The sequence below is a fragment of the Meriones unguiculatus genome, chromosome 6 (assembly GCF_030254825.1).
Source record: "Meriones unguiculatus strain TT.TT164.6M chromosome 6, Bangor_MerUng_6.1, whole genome shotgun sequence".
In the NCBI taxonomy this organism is placed as follows: domain Eukaryota; kingdom Metazoa; phylum Chordata; class Mammalia; order Rodentia; family Muridae; genus Meriones; species Meriones unguiculatus.
This window is the reverse complement of record NC_083354.1, coordinates 126,520,888-126,534,421: the sequence shown is the minus strand read 5'-3', so window position 1 is coordinate 126,534,421 and position 13,534 is coordinate 126,520,888. Positions and strand designations below refer to the sequence as shown.

At 35.4% G+C, this 13,534-nt stretch overlaps 1 protein-coding gene across 4 annotated transcripts in view; it reads right to left on the bottom strand.

Moving 5' to 3' along the window:
* Positions 1–544: 544 nt before the first annotated feature.
* Positions 545–13,534, bottom strand: part of Triqk (triple QxxK/R motif containing) — a 78,868-nt gene continuing 65,878 nt past the window's right edge. For all 4 annotated transcript variants that reach the window (XM_060386006.1, XM_060386007.1, XM_060386008.1 and 1 more), the window contains 2 exons: positions 10,981–11,066; positions 545–5,454 (listed from right to left, as the gene is read on the bottom strand). In XM_060386006.1, the coding sequence (XP_060241989.1) occupies positions 5,341–5,454; positions 10,981–11,066 (200 nt within the window). In that variant the 3' untranslated portion in view covers positions 545–5,340. The remainder of the gene's footprint in view (positions 5,455–10,980; positions 11,067–13,534) is intronic.

Below are 13,534 nucleotides of genomic sequence, written 5' to 3'. Positions count from 1 at the left end.
TCTCCAGGTCATACTAACTACCTCTTCTTTCATATGATTCCCTGCACTCTGCTGAAGGTTTGGTTATGAATCTCAGTATCTGCTTTGATACACTGCTAGGTAGAGTCTCTCAGAGGCCCTCTGTGGTAAGCTCCTGTCCTGTTACTTGTTTTCTCCTACATCCAATGTCCATCCCATTTGTTTTTCTAAGCGAGGATTGATCATCTTACCTCAGGTCCTCTTGGCAGAGAAACACTTAAAGAGATGCTCAACGTCCTTAGCCATCAGAGAAATGCAAATCAAAATAACCATGAGATTTCACCTACCACCCATCAGAATGACTAAGATCAAAAACTTGAGTGACAACACATGCTGGAGTGGTTGTGGAGAAAGGGGAACCCTCCTCCATTGCTGGTGGGAATGTAAACTTGTACAACCACTTTGGAAATCAATCTGGCGCTTTCTCAGACAATTAGGGAATAGTGCTTCCTCAAGATCCAGCTATAGCACTGCTAGGCATATATCCTATAGATGCTCAAGTACACAACAAGGACATTTGCTCAACCATGTTTGTAGCAGCTTTATTCGTAATAGCCAGAACCTGGAAACAACCCAGATGTCCATCAACAGAGGAATGGATACAGAAATTGTGGTACTTTTATACAATGGAATACTACTCAGCAATTAAAAACAAGGAAATCATCAAATTTGCGGGCAAATGGTGGGTTCTGGAAAAGATCATCCTGAGTGAGGTATCCCAGGAGCAGAAAGACACACACTGTATATACTCACTCATATAGATCTATAAGATAGGGTAAACATACTGAAATCTGTACACCTAAAGAAGATAACCAAGAAAGAAGACACAGGGTAAGATGTAATTTTATAAATATGAGAAAAGTTAAAAACAAACAGCACTTTTGAGTCTTGTGTTACCGTCAGGCACATTCCACAGGAAAGACCAGGGTGAACCTGCTCTCCTCCGGCAAAGCAAGAGCAGATGCGTGTTGTTAGCAGAGGTGGGCAGCTTACATTGAAAGGGTTACCACCCAGGAAGAAACTAGATGTCAGAATCCACCTCTTTCAGCTTTACCATGAAACTTTACCATGAAACAAACAATTTTATTCGATGAAGTTAAAAAAAAAAAAAGTCATACAAAGATGGGTGCCGTGAAAACAGAACTTTACATGCTATGGCCTTTATACTCACCATTTACTTGATTGGTCCAAATATTTATAGTTCATTGTTATGACTGCCAAAACTGGCAACCATGAGGATTGTTGTCTCAATTAGGACAGTAAACAGATTGTCTCTTTTTTTAATGAAAAAATCTAAAATGTAATACTTCACAGCTTCGCATGTTTATTCATCCAAACGAGCTGAAAAATAATGGTGCGACATCTGTTCGAGAAACACTGGTACCTCAAAATTTGGCTGCCTCCCCACCAATTTGGTTGTTGTTTTAAAAAACGAAAAAATCGGAGGGGGTACTGTCATCAAAAATCTTCTGGCATGTAAAGTAACTTATTTTTCCTTGAAAAAGCATTCCGTATCAGTTGCTAAGGATACAAAAATTGTGTAACAAGGCGTTACTATGCAGAAGGGGGCTGCAGTTCGATTGTTTTGAATGGTTCTCAGATCCACTCTGAATGGTCCACAGTGGTTCATGTTTTCCCATGTCTCTGCGACCATCCTTTGTCCTTCCCTATGCAATTACGCCTGATGAAAATGGTGAGAATGTGTCTGTCGTTACTGGATTCGTGTGCCACAGGTTTGTTTTTACTGGAGGTTCTGGCGATCCTTCATACCATGTCAGTACAACACCACCTAACTAGCCTTTCTATCCAAGCTGTACCGGGACAGGGCTAATAAAAAAAGGGGTTGCTGCTAGGTGAGAGGGAGGAGGCTCCTCCCCACACAGGGAAAGCTCAGATAAGTGTCAAGAAGTCTCACCACTGCTAGAGAAAGGAGGAGCATTGGTAGTCTCTGGCTCGGAAGTTTGTTACAGATGTAGTACATTAAAATAGAAACATGTTTAATTTCTAAGCGTTTATTTCTGAAGCTTATCTAATGCACAATTAACTCCAATGAATTATTACTGACTATATACTTTTAGAGCCTAGAAAATTTGGTGCTTTAGAATTCATGTAAACATAATAAAATTTAATTTCATTTTCTTTTGAAGTGAATATGTATGGTTAATTGAAGTGAAATACTAAATTTTTTTAAATAAAGATGCATTGATTTCCTTAAAAAGACTGATGTTCCTGTGTCATTTGACTATGTACCAGATCTATAAGAAATTAAGGACATATATGTGCAGTTTATACATATATATTCTTCCAATACACCAGGCAACCATAAATGCTAAATTCTGTGTTGATTAATATTGTGTTTAAATTTATTTATTAAATTCAAACAATTTTTAGCATTTATATATGAAAAATCACTCTGAGGCAACTAACATACAGTAAACCAAATTCTTACATGCATTTAAATTCATGGGCAGATGACCACACACTGGAATGGCAGAAATAAGAAGATCCAAATTCTCAGGATGTCATAATCATTAGTTGGTGTTAGAGTATGCCATCAGTCTTTATGAAGAAATCGAAAGAGAAACGATATATTTTACACTGCAAAATGACCAGCTGAATTTGCACCAAAATGGGTTTTTGTTTGTTTAGAAAGAAATATTAGATGATGTTATATTTTTACAGTATTTCTCCTCAAATAAATTTAAATGATTTTATCTAACCTTGCATGTGTGATCATAACCTTTGCACCTTATTCGTATACAAACACAGCTTCCTGCCCTTACCTGGAAATTTATACTATCTTGCATGTTAAGAGGTTCCAGTGTTATTTAAAAGTCATTTAAAAGTCTAATTTTTGTCTCAATCACTGTGAACAGAGTGCCATGTGGAAATAGCTATGTCTAAATATACCTGATTCTAATCCCAAAATTAAAACAAAAGCTACCCACTAACAAAAATGTGGTCTCCTGAAACAACATGGAGTTACCACCCTCTTTCTGTCTTAAGACATTCAAAAGAGACTTTCAGCCTGGTGTTTGTGTTCAGGAGGATAGCTGTTTCCAGGTAATCTGAGTTCTTCAGATTTGTATTTATGAAAACAGTATTATCTAAAAATATCATTGTCTCACTTTACTGCTAATTACTGAAATCAAAGCATTTAGCCTGGGATGTTTTCCCCCCCTCTGGGAATGTCACAAATCAGACAGTTACACAAATGGACCGAGGACATGGATAAAGCCAGGTAGTGAAACTTGCTTATTATTATGGTACAGTTCAACTAAACTTTTTAGTTATAGAAACAACATTTTCTCCCCAAAGTGCCTCTCATGAGGAAAACAGGATGGTGAGGTCTTTCTATCAGCCACTTGTCAAACATTTCCAGAAGGCACACACGTATTTTGAATACTGAGACCTGTGCTACCGTCTAACCTGGATAGGTATCTGGTAAACAGTTATTCCATATCCTCTCTCTTCAGCTACCACTGAAACCAGAAATAAGCTTTATTGGATGTGACTGTTTTTTAACACCATATGGGAGGGAAATAAGTAAATGAGAATTGCTCACGTAAATGTGATGAGACTGGAAGAAAGCAGTATTTCTTGACATGTGGCATGTCACTCACGAAAGTAAAAGGCCCATCAAATCCAAAATGCCAGCTTGGATATTCCCTTGCCTCCCACTTCGCGAACAGACATACCACATGGCATAAAATGCTGCAACCTTTCCTAAAAATGCCACTTGGATGGGTCCTCTGTGGTGAGTATACGAGAACTCTTGCTCTGTCTCTTGAGTCTGTGAGTTCAAAAGGAAGAATCCAGCAACAACACTGGCTAAATTTTGCCCTCAGATGTTTGGCATAAATAATCTGTGAGGCGATTGGAACCTTTGGCTGTTTCACACTGATGACATAAATTATACTACTTAAAAATTTCTACAGAACAAATGCTACACTGACATACTGAAATTGTTTTGCAGAAGCACCAAAGAATATCTGTTCTTACAGAAACCATGCTATAAGCTATGCTAGATTTACTCCCAGAGTCTTTATTAGAGCGTCTCTCTCTTGGCTACTGTGGAAACGACCAAAGAATTGTATTTATTTTTCATGAAGTGAATGTACACCCTAAAACTCTGTACATATCTGGAAATAGCAATTTTCTATGCATCTTTATATTACAGAGGAGATATTCTTTGGAAATATATAATATGTATATAAAACTTTTAAGCTTTATGTGTTCATTTACTTTACTATTTTGTTAAAATTCCAATTGCCAATAAAATATTGAATAGTCATTACACTACAACATAAAGACATAGAAAAAATTACAGAAAGGTACATATAAAAGTAACAGGTGACATATTTTCTATTTTTATTTTTCTCTATGGAGTAGTAATTAATTAAAGAAATTAATTAAAGAAACAAACTGTAATTTTAAAAAGCCTTTGTAATGCTCAGATTCAAGAGACAACCCAATAAAATCATTCTGTGTACGAACACTCCTGCTAATTCTGCAGTGTAAAAACACTTCACAATTAAGTAGCAGATTGTTACCCAGCTCCCTAACAAGAGGGGCAAGTTGGTACTGCAGGCAAGCAGAACAACATAATTAATATAGGATTCCAACTTTCTATTAATGGAGTAATAAGTTAATTAAAACCAAGATCAACTGAACTTTCTACTTACACCAGTTCGGGCAGCCCAAGAGAGAAGGAACTCTACTTTAGGGACATATGTGACTCTTTGAGCTTCTGCCATCCAGGTGCCGTCTGTGAAGCAGCACATGAGCAGCGACAGTTGGCAGGGAAGGAAGAGACTACTGCGGTGTGTGCGCAGTCTCCCTAATGACATACAATATGTCTGGAACAAAAGCACGCGTCTCGGGAAGATGAAAAATTTCCATGACTTTTCTGCTCTTTCTCGGGTTCTAGTTCTGATTTTGAGTATTCTTCTGCAAATGACAATACATAGTTTTTCTTACAATATACTTAGGATAAAATGGGTTTAGTGATTTGTAACCGATGGAGTTATCCATGTAAATTGGGAAGACTTGTGAAAAATGTGTTATTTAACTGTACCACGAATGGGGTATGTGCCAGAGCAGGAAGATTTATCCAGTATCAAGCAGCATACATGAGTCTAGATTTTTGGGAAAGGTCTTTTTCTAATACCCTATGCCACTAGACACAAAGATATTGCTGCAAACTGACTGTACCAAGAAGAAAATATTCAACATGTTCTAGTTTGGGAAATTGGCAAAGTTTTTGTTCCTAAAGATGCTCTCATCAGAATTCTTTCTCTTCCTTTGTTGATTACTGCTCAGCTAATCTTCATTTGGGTCCAGATAAGAGTCAATGTTTGTGGATAGTCGAAGATAAAAGAAAGCATAGAAGGCCAGGAGGAGGGCCAGGAGAGCTGCAAGCACCAGGGCAACCTCCTGGAAAAGAGAAAACGGGAGGTTTGAGCTCATGAAGACAGGCTTGCTTCACCAGATACAAAAGCATCATGTAGGACAAATAATGTCAACTCAATATTATTAACGAGTAATCTATTTTTCATAAACAATATGTAGTACAACAGCAAATGCCTAAGTGAGAAATTTCTATTAAGATTTTTCTGGTGTTAAAATTTAAATTTAAATTTAAATTTAAATGTATTGCTTTAATGTATATTTTTTATTTTGTCATCAGAATTTTATGTGCAATCAATGTAATTTGTGTTTATATATTCTATTTGGTCTCTTTATGTACATGTAACTGTTTTTTAAAGAATTATATTATTTAATAGTTTTGCAACTTACCAGAATACATTTTAAAAATTATCATTCTGTTTTCTATGATAAGAAATGCCCATGGTAACTGATTCCAAAAAATAGATTCTATACAAACATAACAACTCACACTCTTTTTTTTTTGAGATTAAATTAGAATTTTAAGAAGTCTCCCTTCGCTTTCCTACTTCCATCCTTCCAAATACCCCCCCCCCCCCGCTCTTCTTCAAATTCATGGCTTTTTCTTCTATTTTACTGTTATTAAGCTTTGTTTCTGTTTTCTCCCACCTACACCCCTCTATTACTAGTATTATTACTATTTGAGACAAGTTGGCCTCTAACTTGTTAAATGGCGATGACCTCTGGGTCCTGCCCACCCCACCTTAGACTCCAGCGGGGTTCTGGGATCGCAGGTTTGTGTCAGCAGACCTGATCACACATTCTACTTTTTAGAACCCTAAGCTCTTTAACTTACTATACTACCTTTGGCATTTTGATGAAGATTATATTAATCATTTGTATTAAATTTAATACACAATAAAACTACATTTTCCTTCAAAAATATCAGTGTGTGTTTTGTTAAGTAACTTTCTCAATATTAACGTGTTATTTTACTGCACAGAAAAAAGAACTGAGTCCAGTTCAGGATCCAAATGGCTATCAAATGCCTTAGTGATTCTCACTTTTGTATCACAGCCCTTACCTGGCATTGTTTCATGGGTAGCAATTCATTTGCATTTATACGAATTTACTTTATAGTTTGTATGAATGTAAAATAAATAATTCAATGTGTGCGACCTAGTAAACTTAAAAAACATTAAAATGAATTTGCTGTATAATGAATTTTCAGGTGAATGCTGAAAACACAAACAGACATTATGTATAGATTTTCAGTTCCTTGGTTACATTCATTTAAATATCCAAACTATGAAAATCAACATTAATAGAAAGTAAGGGTAGAGACCTGTGTCAACAAATCTTCTGTAGGACTTGATTTTTAAAACACGTCACACAGCCAGGATAAAAACTGAATCAATTGTAATAAATGATAATAATACATAAAAATAAAAAATAAAACATATGCCAGCGCAATGTAAAGTGAAAGTGAAACCTTCTTTGCTACAGCTATACACTTCGGCATCTCAGAAGGGCATGGTGGCATCAGACAGGTTTCATTTATTTTCTCGTATCCACAGCTGCGCTCCCCGGCCCATCTGGTTAAATGGCTACTAATTTTAAGAGGATATAATAAACAAGTGACACAGCCACCAGCTCAGCTGCTGTGTAGAGTGGGCAGCACAGCCATCAGCGGTAGCCATCACTTTCGCCAGCTCAGCGAAAGAGTGAAGTGTTTACTCTCCAGTCAAGGCCCCACTTCTCATCTTACTGGCTACCAACCTCAAGCGCTTCTTTCCCATTCACTGTCCTGAAGACAGTGGCCGTTCCTTTACTAAATGAGTTCACGGTATTCAGAGATATTAAGAAGAACGTTTAAAGGAGAAAGTACCAAGAACAAATATTTGCTAGGATCAAATCTCATACATTCATATGAAATGTTAAATATATTCATACAAATGTAAATGAATTGCTTCTCCCTGAAACAATGCCAGGTAAGGGGTATGATACAAAAGTGAAAAGCGGTAGTGTATTTTGGCTTATGCATAGAACATCCCATACTTCAGTGTTGTCTAGTCAGTGTATAACGTGCAGAGCGGATGACTTAAAAAGCTTTGTGGGTGACGTCATAAACAGTTTTCTTCAAAAGGCACTTTGGTTGAGGCAAACACTATGGAGAGTGAGTTTCATGCCTTGCAGGGTGTGGGAGGCTGTGACCGGAACCTTAGACACCTGTAGGCATGACTTCCTTTCCAAGATGTGGCCACTGTTCATATTTAAACCAGAAAGAACAAAAAGAACAAACAACGTTTCAAGCTGCTCATCCCAAAGGGGTTGCTGGCGGGATCTGTGTGAAACTGAATATTTCATTTATTCGAAGAAGCTAAATGTTCTCTCCTTATTCCGTTGTGATGACTATGTTTTTCTAATAAACCTTTAAAATGAGCAAATGAAGATTTGTTTCCTTTTACAAGTTGGGAAACACAGGCACCGGCGTTCTATAAGAATGGTGAAATGTACAAATGCGTGTCTGTCTATATGTGTTTCTTGTGCTTTATTCTTGGCTCTTTTCCTTCTGCTTGTTTGTTTTGTCCTGTTCCAGTTTGTTTGGTTTTGTATTATTTTATTTTATTATTATTCTTTAGATGCCCATTTGGTTTCTAGCGAAAGGATGTAGATTTAGGTGAGAGGGGAAAGGGGGAGGATCTCAGAGTAATTGAGGGAGGAAAACCATAATCAGAATATAGTGTATGTATCTTTATGTTTATAAAAGAAAAATAATAACAAATTTTAATTATGGAAAATTAATATTCTATTTGAAAAGCAACCAAATATAAAAGCTAGATGTGGAAATACCTGTCAGTGCCACTCACAACCATTTTATGTCTTAAATTATAATTCTGATTCATACTTAGAAAACATAAGAAATAAGAGTGGCTTCTAAATTAGAAATTCATTCTACTTAAGATGATATATTCACATATTAAGCTGAAACCATAATTCCTCCAAAACATTTTCTATCACTCAGTTGTACATTTACAGCCAGACACCAGAAGCCTTGCAGGGCAAATGCCCTACTTTCCAATGCTTCCCATCTCAAAGCTCACGGTGCTTGTCATAGCTACAGTGATCTCTAAAACATACTGCATCAAGTGATACCTATATGCTTTGATAGTTAGCATATTAAACGTTTGTTATGGCTTCAAGAATTTCACAAATATCCAGAATACTAACTCCACAGCAAATTCAAGAGCACTTTGTACCATAATGGCTACAAGATACAAGGACAGTTGAAAGTAAGGACAGCCCTGACAAATATTCACAGAAAATCCTATTTACACAGACTGGACACAGCTAATTTTGGGTTTTCCCTACCTACTTAATAGTCACAGGTGCACTTGATGTGTTAAGTTCAATGCTCTATATCCTTCATGTTCTTTTTCTGCTGACACCTCTGAGGTGAAAGACACAGTTTCCAACTACAAATAGAGATTCGTAGATTTACTCAGATCCCTCATGCTAAAACTGAGAGCCAAAAGGGAACTGAGCTCAGGCCTTTCGATGCAAGTTCCATTTTGATGTCACTGTTGTTCTTTTTCTCATCTGTGTGCCTGTTCCCATTTTCTATGAATTTATGTTATTTGAAGAATATAACTATGACTCACTCTAAGCAGTAAAGTAGTGACATAATATGACATTATGGTCACCCTGTATCAACTAGAGAAGAGTCGAGCATACTTGGCGTTCATTAGTCCTCAGTTGCTTCTCTGACATTATCAATATGGATAAAATCACTCACTAGGGAAATTAAAAGGCATTAAAAGACAATTGCTGAAAGAAACTCTGTTATTTAAAATCCTATGCCAAAATGACAAGGCAGTCAAAGTCTGACAGGACAGGCTAATTAGCATTCTAGGTCCGAAACACACAACACCTTCATGGCTCTGATTTTTAAAGTTTCATATAGTAATGGCCTCTGCACACACATTTCTATGCAAAGAAAATAATAGTTAAAGTCTGAGTCTCCAGGCTTACCCATCAGAATGATAGGTTAGGTTATTAAAGTAGATCTATACTAGATACTTTTCAGTACATATTTTATGTATTAAAACAAAGCTAAGAAAAAGTAATTCATCATAGTTTTTAAAACAGATATTAGCTAACAGCATTGTGCGTTAGACTTTAACATAATCAGAGCACAGGTATTTCCTCTAAGCAAACCAAAACAAAAGTGTAACAGCAAATTAAATAAGGGGCGCATAAAAATGTTGTGTATAAATATATAAATGCCTGCATTATTGCACAAATCTTAATATACAGCTAATCATTAAACTATGGTAGCAATATATTTTGTTACACTGATATTTCCTTAAAAAAATCTAGTATGTTATGAAACATAAAACCAAATACTAACTGTTTCCTTGGGGGACAATGTTGAAATTGTTCCTACTCTAAGAGTCAATCACCATGAGACAAAACAGAAAATAAATGTTGAGCATGGCATTTTAAAAGCTCGTACAATAGAAGGTCGTTTACACACAAATGCAATTTCATGTGTATTTGAAAAAAGGAAAAAACAAATTCCTCTTTTATAAAGAAAAAATTTTTTTTTTACATTAAACCTACCACACAACACCAACTGAGAAGACTGTGTTGTGAAAACAGCACATCACACAGTAGAGCTTATCAGCAATCAGAAGCAAAAGGAAGGCAGTGTTTCATGATCATAATAGCAAGTTCTGGAAGATAACCAAATATATCATCTGGCAGTTGAACAGCTGTTACAGCTTGCTGGTAATACCTTGGCATTTGTTATAAGCTATAACTTAGAAAAATTGATTTTTTTTATCTGCCAGATGAAAACCCAAATCTTCTTTTAACAATTTAATATTTAAACAAAATATTTGTATTGGTCATTTTTACTTTACACATTTGGTACTATATGTTCCAAAAGGATTTTTCTGCCTCATTTACTTCATTCTCAGATCTTGGTAAACATTTAATGAGAACAATGATAAAATCGTTTTGTTTTTTGTTAGTGTGCTGGCACAGTGAACGAATAATCGGTTGACATCGTTCTCAGTTGCACTTATCTCGTATAAGCAGATAAACAGTGGTTAGCCAAAAGGACAAGTTTGGAAATGTCATTAGCATTTCATTACACAGAGTACTAGCGACAATAAAAGACAGTAATATTACAATAATAATGTAAACAACTTTGTAGTGAAATTTACTGAAAGTCCAAGAATCTAACTAATCCCACTTTATGTTTATGACTGAAATGTTTGAGTAATAGTTATAACAGCTAGAGCAATAACCTTAGGAATGACTTATTTTCTATGTCCTATATATACTACATACTTTAATTATATATTCTTTTTAAGAGTCCTCAAATTTTCAAGATAGTAAGCATGTTTTCCCATAAATATTTACAAAAACCTTCACTTTTGTTCTTTTATTGAGATCTATCCTTTTATTGAGATTAAGATGTTCAGAATTCAATACTAATATGATTCAGTTGTATAAAATGAACTGGCATACACACAGCAAATTATAACTTATCAAATTGAAGTATACCTTTATGCCTATTGCTGTTTTCTTTGCTTCTGCCTTTAATTTGGTTGCTCTTAAAATAGGTTTGGTTTTTTTATAATCCTGTTTACCTAGAAAGAAACAGTTTCAGACAATGAGTTATATTTATATATAATTCAAAATTCACAGTCATCTATGAAATGTCAAAAATGTATACATAAAGTAAAACATAGACAGAACTACGTGGCCATTCCCAGCTGAGATTAGCATAAACATCACTTCAAATCAATATGTCTTTTTTACTCTTTTTGGAAGAAGATTCTGACAGAAATCTTAATTTCATGTGCAAAGTATGTCAAAACAAAATAATACCTTCTTTTTATAGAGAATAAGATATTCATAGTAAGTGTATCTTTTGAAATAGAGGCACTAATAAATTAATATATGCAATTATACTATCATATTTTGTAAAGCTAACTTTGATTTAGCAATTAAAAATATCTTCTGATAAATTTAACATATTGTGGCTACATTAAATTAAGAAATATTTGGTCGTTTTTCTCTGAGACTAAAAGAGGAATCTATAAACAATTGACTTTCAGTTCCCTAAATTCATTAAAACAAAATAACTTTCATTCCTTTCACCAGAGGACAGAACAGACATGACTAAGTAATGCAGAGAATACTGACATTTAGATATGACACTCAATCTTCTTTACCACATTTCACAGCCAAGAAACAAGCAACATTGAGTTAGTGTCATAAAATTTTTGGTTTTGGGATACCATCTGGTGACCCCACTGACAAGCTACAAAAGAAGCATTGCTCAGTCTCAGAAAAAAGAAGTAGATTTCACAACAAAAGGGTTGTCAAGAAAAAATATATATATGTTTTAAAAAATACTCTTAAAGGAAAGAAGTGGGAGTGGGCCCTAACTCCAAAACTATAACCCATTATTCTGAGCAACAGGTAACGCAACAGCACAGCGGACGCCACATCTGCACTGCCTTCCTAGTCTCGCCTCTTGCCTCTTCCCTGTCCTCTCCGAAGTCCGTTTCCAGAGCTTAGCCACACATTTCCCTTCTCTAAATGATACAATGTCTCACTCTCAATTTCCACATCTTCCTCACACGAAATAAATCTGAAAGCATTTGATCTAAACTAAAGTATATCATAAAAATTTAATGTGAAATAAATCTGCTTCTTAATGTGTCTGCTAATGATTCAAAAGTACCTTTAAACTTCCATATAGATTTTTAGAAGTAGAAATGGCAGGGAAGTGAGGTAAATGGACAGTAATGATGGAGAAGTGCTACAGCTGAGTTCATTACCCAAGTACAAGTGTTTCTCTGGCTACAGAGCTGTGTGTTAGCTCTTAAGCAACACTGTGTGGTTTCACACTGCTGCAGCAAGTAACTGTCATCTTACAGTAGAAATTTAATGAGGAGTATTTGTTGATGAGGTTTAATGATGCAGAAATGAGTCAATTGTAAAAAACGGATATCAAATATTCTAAATTTAAATCATGGAATAAATAATTTGCAGAAAAACATGACTCTTACCCTCTTTAAATTAGTAACATTTAATTTTGCTAGAAAAAAAAGAGAAAAAAAAAACTTGACAAGTGTTCATTCTGATTTCACATCTCAACAGTCAAGTTATCCTAGTCATTATTCCTGCTGTGTTATAAACAGTTCAGAACAATGAAAGCAGTGACACAACTCCACTCAGGGTTACCAAGCATATTTATAACGAAAATCTAAAAATAAATGTGAAAATCACAGATGTGAGCAGAAAGGAAAACTCTTATTCATCTTGTATGTATCTTATAACAAACCCAAGGTCAAATGGAGAAAAATAAGTATGAATGGTGATTTCAAACAACATGATTCATAAATAATATGCGTTACTTATATAATGTCCTGTGATATCACACAGATAGAGATCAGAGTCTACATAACAGTAGGAATTTACCATTCAACTTCTGGTGCCATTAAAGCCACTCCATCCTACCTACAGTCTTTTATAGAACAGAATTTCTAGATTGTCACTGAGGTGAATACAAACATCTAAAAGCATATTTATAAAAACGTTATCTAAATTAGTATACAGCAGGCACACTTCCAAAAGCACACCTGGCCCTTATTGGACATTCACCTTCTGGTCCAAGACATGCAGCAGCAGCAGCAGCAGCAGCACAGAGCACTTTACAGTGAGAACCCTTCCAGGTGTCTACTAAGGAAACTCTCATACTGTCCTGTAATGTATACCAGGTTGGCCTTGAACTCCTGGCAACAATCCTGCATTTCCATCTCTAATGCTATAGTTACATATGTGATCTCTAAATGTGTAAGAAATTCAGAATTTTATGGCTTCAAGAAAGAAATTTATGCCCACAATGTCTGTAAAAACTGAAATACACGGAAGTCTCTAAATGCTTATATTTAGAGTACTTGTATTTGATTACCCAAGCTAGATAATCTACACTTGTTTTTATTTATTACAGTTTATTTACTTTGTATCCAAGCAGTAGTCCCTTCCCTCATTCCCTCCCAATCCCATCCTCCCTTGCTTTTTTCCTCCCATACCCTTTCCCTAG